Raw genomic sequence first — 8,876 nt, 5'->3', positions numbered from 1 at the left:
TGAACCATGAGCATCATTTCAGTTATCCCATTAGAAGAAGATCACAACTGGAAGCCTAGGCCCAAGAGCTTAAATCTTGTTACAAGACTTTTAATATAATTCTAGTGTTGACAGGCTGTAGGAAAATCTCCTTAAAAGTCTCCTTTTACAATCTCGGGAGAACTGACATTTTTGTTACTACTAACAAAAATACTCTGAGCCCTTGCACAGAGGAAATGTACCCAAGCATGCACAAGGTGCAGGCCACAGTGTAAAGCATCCTGAGCTGTGGAGTTTTCTCCCATGAGAAACAAGAGCGGGCTTGCACTATGTACCCTCAAAACAGGATGCAGATTCTCTTTTTGAACGTATGCAGCAGAAACCACCTAGGAGATCATCCAAAACAACCTTGCATGAGCTCCCAAAGGAGGGATTGAAAACAGCCTTTTTCTGTCTTAATCAGCGTGAATCTCCTTGATGTACAAGGTGCTTAAACACTGCTGTAAAAGATGCGTTACAAAATATAGAGTTAGGCATGCTAGACCAATCGTAGCTTCTGCACAACTAACTCTCACTACTGCTTCAGGAAGTAAATCCACTGGATTTATACTTTTATAGGATTTCCATTAAGTCCTGTGCTGTTTACATTGGCTTTATATTTAAGGACCTTATGCAGACCTAAATCTGATTTCTGGAACTTAGAGAGGGATTGTGTGTCTCAGCTGTAGTAAAATTTAATCCTGAGCCAAAACTTTGAGCACAGTCAGTGATCTGCAGAGTATGGGCATCACCCCATTAGCTAAGTGGTGTCAGAAAATTATCCTCTCTGGTCTCCCAGAAGCTAACCTACACTGCTTCTGTTCATTGAATTGCATTGGCTTTATATTTAAGGACCTTATGCAGACCTAAATCTGATTTCTGGAACTTAGAGAGGGATTGTGTGTCTCAGCTGTAGTAAAATTTAATCCTGAGCCAAAACTTTGAGCACAGTCAGTGATCTGCAGAGTATGGGCATCACCCCATTAGCTAAGTGGTGTCAGAAAATTATCCTCTCTGGTCTCCCAGAAGCTAACCTACACTGCTTCTGTTACATTGAATTGCTTTAATTGACTTGTCCATCTAGACAATGTTGAAATCAACACACAAGCAGAGCTTTCATGGCTTAATTGACAAAAGCCTGCAAATATGTATTTGTATAGCTTTAAAGAATGATGAGTTGCTCCTGTAGAGAGCATCTGTGACTTAGGTGATCTTAGCTGTGACTAGGATTTTGCTCAGTTCCATTTCTTTTTCACTTTACTTTCCAGCACAGAAAACCTCTTCTGTTCTTCTGTTTATACAGAAAAGCATCCTATATTCTCAGGCAACACTTCATCCACTCAGCAAGAGAAGTGCTCAATTTATGCTTTGAGCTCAGCAGGATTTTCTCCTTTTTTTTTTTTTAAACTCATTTTCTTCCTATTGCCATGGACTGACATTGGCATGACCTTCCATGGAACAGCCCAAGAGCTTTGCTGGCTTACGCTCCCTGTCCCTTCAAAGGAGAAGCGGTTGTGAGAGCTTCCAAGCCGCCTGCTGCAAGACAACCCGTGTATCTGGCAAACGGCCCCTGAACCCTCGTTCCTCCTCTGCTGAAGCAGAGGTCAACAGGTGTGGTCAAGAGTGAAAAAACATTGTTCGGATACATATGTGCCAGCTGTCTGAGGAGGCCGCCATGCCGTTAGGAGGTCACTTGCCAGGTTATGGAGGTCAGGTACCAAACACCATGCCTGGCACAGCACCAGCGCCTATGATGAGGACCCGACCAGCCTGGCCCCAGTGCCATCCTGACAGATGGGCACATGTGCAAGCATCCAAGTAGATGTAGGCAGGGTACCTGTTTTGGGGTGCCTTAATGAGCATCTGTTCTGAATTCCTGTGCCTGTGGCTGAAGGGAGGTGCCGTCCCCGATCCCAGTCAGTACGCAGCTGCAGAAAAGCTACGAACTGAATTCTGCACCCTGAGTACCTGCTTCAGGGACATTTACAATGCCAGAGTGGTCCAAAGGGACCTTAATACATGAGAATCAGGCTTAAACACGTGCTTTTAACCAGAAGGAGGTGCTGCCCTCATGTCTGAGAAAGGGAATTTGCCCTTCTGGGGCAGTTGTAATGGGCAGCAAGAGGCATTGTGAAGAGCTGGTGCCTCTGATGTACCCAGTTGTAGGCATTGCTGTAGGTACAATGCACCTGAAGGACTAAAAGGAACAAAAACATTCAGCTGGCTTTGAAAGAGAAACAGTGAGGGTCGAGTCTTCTGGCAGACTTAAAAATTCTGTAACATCTACTGAACATATCTGCCTCATTTGTCTTCAACCTCTCCTCTAACTAGTGATAACAGATCTGTGTGGGTTCTGTGTGACAGCAACAGCTAGGAAACTAGATAAGATCGTCAAACACATTTTGTATAAGCCATCAATAACAATATTCAGTCACTAGCACCCTGGGCTGGATGGAAATCCATGCCCATTCATTTCAATCAACATGTCAGTTTGATGATGTATTTTAAAAAAAAAGGAGAAAGGAAGGAAGGAAGCTTCTTCATAGACCACAAGTATTTTCAAACTTCTTCTTTTCCAAAAAATACTATGGAAAAGAACAGCCACAAGGCAAAACTAGCTACAAGGTTATCTCGAAGTGAAGGTGAACCCGGCAGAAACACAGCCATGAAAAATGATGTGCACGGCCAGAGACAGAATTGCATTTTGGGAACCGAGATTCACTTGCTGCACAAATATTGTTATATTTAGGCACAGATTCTTCCTTCAGACACTCTTGAACATGTCTAGCTTTCCTCCTTGTAGCACAAGGGAGCTTGCACACCTCATCCACATGGGGCAGCTCAGTCACCTCTGTCCCAGCAAACTCCACGGTGAATTCCTTGTCTTTTATACCAAAAATATTGTGCATAAAAAGCGACTTTAGACCTCGGATGTTCTGAATTTTATGTGTACCTAAAAAAAAATATCCAAAGTCTGATCCCTTAATAGGTGATCAATTACTAAGAGATCTTCTTTTGTGGAATGCTTCACAAGTATATGATAGCAAGTTGAAAAATGCTAATCTTGCAGCTTTTAAGACAGAAATATTCTGTGGCTTCAGAGAAATTTAGCACATATTCAGCAGCGAAAGGCTCAACACTCCCTGCAGACCAGTCTTCTCAAACCATCTTGGCACAGATCACATCTCCGGGCTCATGCACAGCCACATCAAGATTTTAGCCCTAGAGACATCCCCTCACGCACATGCATGGCTGCCTCCTCTTCTCCCAGGCCTCTTCCAGCTGCTGAGCTCTCCTTACAGCCATGACAGGTGTCCAATGTGCCCTTCTCTGGCCTCTTACTTGGCATAATATCACCACGTCCAGGAGGGACAGCAATGTCGGGAAAGCATTAAATGCAGTTGCAGCTCATCTTAACAACGCTGTGGCTGAAAACCGCAGCACCTCATGACCAGAGGGCTCTTTTGCCAGTCAGGGAGCTCTCTCCACTGAGCACAGCTTAGCACTGCCAGCCTGTGTCCCACCAGGTCTCCCTCTCATCGCATCCGTGCACATAACAAAACAAACATATTCCAGGAGCTTCACAGTCCGGTTAGATTATTTAAATGAAAGCAGCTTTCAGAGGCAAGGATGTCACTACAGACTGCGTGTTTAAAAGTATGTAACAGCTCAGCAAGGAAGATAAGCATATTAAAATTTGGCTTTAATCGCCAAACCTGAACAAAAGGTTGCCCATTATAATTCCAATGGCACGATGAACTGCCAGTAGCAGGCCTAGATGCTGCAAAATAATATACCATCAGCCGACTGCACACACCTCCTGGCTGCTTCCAAAAGCAGCAGCAGGCAGAGCCTGCTGTGAGTATGTTGGCAGCAATGGGTCACTGGGGAGGCAGGAAGGCAGGGGACAGCCGAAGGGCACAGGCCCAAGGGATTCAGTGGTTTTCCCCACCAGCCTGGTGCCTCATCCCTGTCCCTCCTCCATCTGTGCAAGCAAGGCCTGGAGAAGAGGATGATGAAGCCAGACCCTTTGGGGTGGGGTTTGACAGTTCCTAATTTTAGGTATCTAAAAGTCATTTTTTCAAAGTCTGCATTGGGCTCCCTCTATAACAGAGCCAATGGAGAGAAGGTGATCCATTCTGTCCTCAGACGGATGATGGTGATCCCTGGGCTGAAGCCCTCTCTGGAGGTGCCTCTCATTCTGCACCATCTGTGATGGTGCCCAGATGACCAGTGTGTGTTTAGGCTACACCTGAACAAGGGGCATGGGAGTACTTCCATGGGCCCTGGCCCATGGCCACTGCTACTTGCAGCCCCCACTACAGCATGGCACAGGCATCGTGGTACATTTTGGACAAGTCCCTGATTCAGCTGGTTGGGAGACAAGCACCAAGTCCACAAGTCCCTGATTCAGCTGGTTGGGAGACCAGCTCACCATAGTGAGCATGAGATCGTACATCCACCACTTGGTTATCTGTAACACAGTACGTGACAAGACAAATTCCTCCTCGAGCGTGCAGCTCACTCGCTAACCTAGACAGAGGCACTACTTGCTGAGCCATCCACGTGAACCATGCAGGTTCCCACCCGTGTCCAGAGCCAGCCTTCATTGCTTCCTCGTGCTGCATTCAAAGCAACTGAAGCTGCAGAATCGAATCAAAACTGCTATATTGCATCTTCGAGGATATTTGCTTGAAAAACAGGACCCAAATGAGCAACCTTTTCATTATATGTGAGTTCTCCTGAGCAGGGGGAACCGCTTTGACCTTGAAAAGGGGAACACTCGCATGGCCTTGAGTGTCACTGAGTAATCTATTAACAAATCTTCTAGTTCAAGTACGTGGTATTAAAAGTATCAAACCCCTCAGCCATTCCCTATTGTTAAAAGTGAACAAATGCAGCCAATTACATCCCACTATCACTGTATTTCACCAACAGAGCAGTTCATCGGTGACACCATGAGGCTAACTTCATAAAACACAAGTGAGTGTCACACAAACCTGTCTGTGTTCTAGACGCTGTCAATGAGTAATGCATTTTTATAACAGGTCCCAAATTTCTGTTGTCTTCATTTTCCTGTGCCTCTCTTGACATGCTGAAATTAAGTATTTAGGCCCCTTCACTCCATTTACATGACTCTTGCAAACTTAAATCACCAATTGTTTTTGAAAGCTGTGGCCTATATTCTGATTTCCTCTAAAATCTTTTTTTCTATAGTATGCATTTCTCTTCTCAATATAGGGCTTCTATATACCTTTTTGCTAGTAAAAATGCATTAATATGTTTCCCTGGACAAAACACCTAAAAATGTTATATAGGGTTCTGCAAGACAAAAAGAGATGGTACCCAATCCCACATTAGGGCAAATTTGTACTTCTGCAGTATAGCATAAAGCTATCCTAAAATGAGCTTATCCCGGCTTCTGGTGATTCTTCACGAATACCAGGTTGCGCAGTGTGGCTGACTTCTCCCTACTGCTGGTGAAGAGAACACGATAAAAGGAAAAAGAAGATAGCTAGCATACAGCATGCCAGACTCTAGCCGCCATCAGCTGCCAGTACGGTCATGTAGCTTGTGGGCTTCGTGTTTATTCTTGGAAAAGTTCACCATGGGGCAAGATAAAGGAGTTCAATTACAGCACCAATGTACCTTCGCAGTCATCTTCTTCACCAGCTCCCATCACTTTGGGCTAACAGCTGAGGGACTAGCCCATGATTTTCAAAGTATCCAACCCATAAACTTCCATGCATAACTGCAATTACATTAACTGAAAAGTATGTTCAAGGTTGAGGGCAGTTTCCGTGGAAGCTGAAGATGACTGTTCAGATGATGTCAGCTGTTTTCAGGTAAAGTCAGTGGGCCAATGATGCTGAGTACAAGAGCTCACAGAAATCTCAGAGGTTTCTCAGAGCATCAGTCACCTATCTTCATATTTCATTTGGCTTGTTGGAGCCAAATTCATTGCTGCTTCAAATCCAGCTGAAGCCTGCAGCTTCCACATACACTGGGTTGCTTTCCATATCCAGCACACCAGAAACAGGAAAGTGTGGCAGAATACATTATTCCCCATTTACCTCAGACTCGCAGTTTGGACTGTAGGCCACACAGCCATAACTAATAGAGAAAATACACGTGTAGTGTCAGGCTGCTGTAGCGCCTTTCGCATATTGGCCTTGTAGTGCCACCTTCAGACCAAACCAAGACATGCCCTATCACTCTCTCAAGTAATAGCCCATCCCAGCCTCCAGCCCCAGCCAGAAGCCCTCAGCCCACGGTGAAGGTGGATCCAAAACATGGCCCAACTTCAGATCCAGACTGAGCTTTGTTTCCCTACGATATGGCAAAGGAAAACAGAAGGACCTGGACACTTGCAATGCTAGCTCATTAACAGCAGTGTCCAAACGTGCAAAGTCCTAGAAGTCAGGTTATTTTATTTTGGAAGAAAGCTTTCACAGAATACCCCCATCCTGAGTCTGGCTCTGAGGAGATCTTGTGGGTCCTCTTCCATTCCTAAGGTATCGGACACTAATATTATGGTACACTGGCTAGTAAAAACTAGTAAAAAATTAGATTAGCATTTTTAGAGAAACCTCAGCATGATGTTCTGGGCAGCAATTTCACAACCACAACCAATTATAGGCACAATAATTGTGGTGAAACTAATGTGGGGAACAAATGATAGTATTTAAATGCCTGATCTGCAGATAGAATTTGACATAATATGTATTTTGACATAATATATCTGTTTTTACATGACCCAGAAGTTTCTAGCAGGCATAAACAACAGAAACCATAAATCAGAAGATGAACTAAACATTTGGCTTTTGGTTTTCTTCACCCTTATACTCAAGATGGACACAGATGAGGTCAGTTCTCGCTATTTGTTTTTTGATTACTCAGAAATTATGATCTTATTAACATACAGTACCCTATATTCTCAAATCACTGAGGTATCAGCTATATACTTTCTAACCTAGTGCAATCTTTCTTCATTATTTCTGAATTTTACCCTTTGATCTAATTTCCCCTATAATAAACACCCAATCCTATTAATCTGTCATGTTCTCCTGTCTTTGCTGTACCATCCTTCCAACCTCCATCTTCCTCTTCAGTATTACTAATAGCTTTCATAGAAAGCTTTACAGTTTTAATGTATTTTATTGGCATGTACGTGTAAACTAATTGAGAGTGGTTGGAGGCAGAGGAGTGTGGCGTTAGCACAATGACATATTTATCAAATATAGCCTCCACCTAGGCAAGACCATCTTGCAAGATGCACATAATAAAAACAAGATCTGAAGAGACTAATATGTCTTTTAGCTTAAAGTACTGTTTATACAGTGCAAGATGTCTAAATCTCCATGCTCTTACTGATGTAACGACGTATTTTTAGTGATCTAGTAAAATCTGTCTACTTCTGTGTTAACCAATCTTGGGGGATTTTTTTGTTAACAGTTTTGGTTTGGGGTTTTTGGTTTGGGGTTTTTTTGAGCAAAAATAACCAACATCTATCAGGGATTTGGTGACGTTAGACCAAACTTCTTTAAAGCCCAACCTTACCATCAAAACATACCATTCTGGAGGACAGCTTTCAGGCACAAAGCTCTGGTCTGTCACGTACTGGGATCCATGCAAGCTCACGTGAAGACCCCTCAGCTTCCTCCAGTGTTCTGGAGACCCAATGCCCCAGAGAAATGCTCGCATGTGACATTTTAGACCTCAATATCCGCTGTGCGTCAGGGCTATGATAACTTTGGGAACCTGCGTATATAACCTGTAATTACTGTTAATAGTATGAACTCATTAAGGAGTTGGTTCTTTGAAAACTGTAGCAAGTCTGTATGTATCCACAACATCAAGAATAATCAGCAGATTCTCTGAGGGGTTCTTGGTGCTGGCTCACCGTGTATTGTTTCACTGATTAGAGATAGGAACTTAAAAGCTGACCTTTGACCAGCAATAGTCTGGGTGAGGAAATGGCTGGGACAGGCAGAGGCAGTTTTTCCTACAGCTTGGGAGATGATGAAGTGGAAAGAATGAGAAGTTGTGAGCAACAAGATTAAAACCCAGAAACAACAGAAGAGGATTTTTTAAAAGGACTGGCAGAGAGAAGAATGTGGAGGACACACAGGAAGTATTGTCTGGGGAGGGAAAAGATGGACAGGCTGTTGTGGTGGAGTCTTAGTGCCCCTCGCCACCAGACTAACCAGGATCACAGGGGAGTTAATCAGACATCAAAGAAATAATAATATACATCAAGTGCTATTGCACTCAGGAAGTTTATTCAACAATCTGACTTTCCTTGGGGTTTATCTTGGAGGTAAGAAAAGCAATGGTGGTCAGGAGCTCTGCAAAAAAAACGCAAATCCCTGCCTCTTAGCTTATATATACCATGTCCCTCAAAAAGATTTGCAGCAAAAGGCTCAGCCTTTGGCTGAAATGCTGGCAACTGGGGGGGAGGTGATTTCAAAGAATCTGAGGTAGACATTTTAGGACTCAAGCTGGACAGTGGGATACAGTTTTCAGGAGGAACTGTCACAGGGAGGTTCCGCACCAGGGAAAAAATGTTTGCGTGCTCACTCGCAGGAAAGTCAGCTGCAACCGACTCAGATTCGAGGCAATTAAAATGTGCCAGAACTGAGGGACTATTCCTCCCTCCCGAGGGTGGCCTGGCGAGCGGTCTGCCGAGTGGCCAGACAGAAGCACCTCGCCCCCCGCAGCAGCCTCCCCTAAGAGCAGAGGGGCACTTCTTAATCATGCAAACACCATTCAACTTCCAGCGCAGGCATCGGAGCGGCACGGGGTATGTTCGGATGAGGGAGTGTTTTGTGAACACGGACACGACCGGCGCGGCGGCC

At 44.3% G+C, this 8,876-nt stretch overlaps 1 protein-coding gene across 1 annotated transcript in view; it reads left to right on the top strand.

The window, feature by feature from the left end:
• Positions 1-1,693: 1,693 nt before the first annotated feature.
• Positions 1,694-8,876, top strand: part of RAB4A (RAB4A, member RAS oncogene family) — a 25,656-nt gene continuing 18,473 nt past the window's right edge. Inside the window, exon 1 of the mRNA XM_019472706.1 lies at positions 1,694-1,727. Within this exon, the coding sequence (XP_019328251.1) occupies positions 1,694-1,727 (34 nt within the window). The remainder of the gene's footprint in view (positions 1,728-8,876) is intronic.

Source organism: Aptenodytes forsteri, unplaced genomic scaffold, assembly GCF_000699145.1.
Source record: "Aptenodytes forsteri isolate BGI_AS27 unplaced genomic scaffold, ASM69914v1 Scaffold132, whole genome shotgun sequence".
NCBI classification, from domain to species: domain Eukaryota; kingdom Metazoa; phylum Chordata; class Aves; order Sphenisciformes; family Spheniscidae; genus Aptenodytes; species Aptenodytes forsteri.
This window is presented reverse-complemented; position numbering and strand designations above follow the sequence as displayed.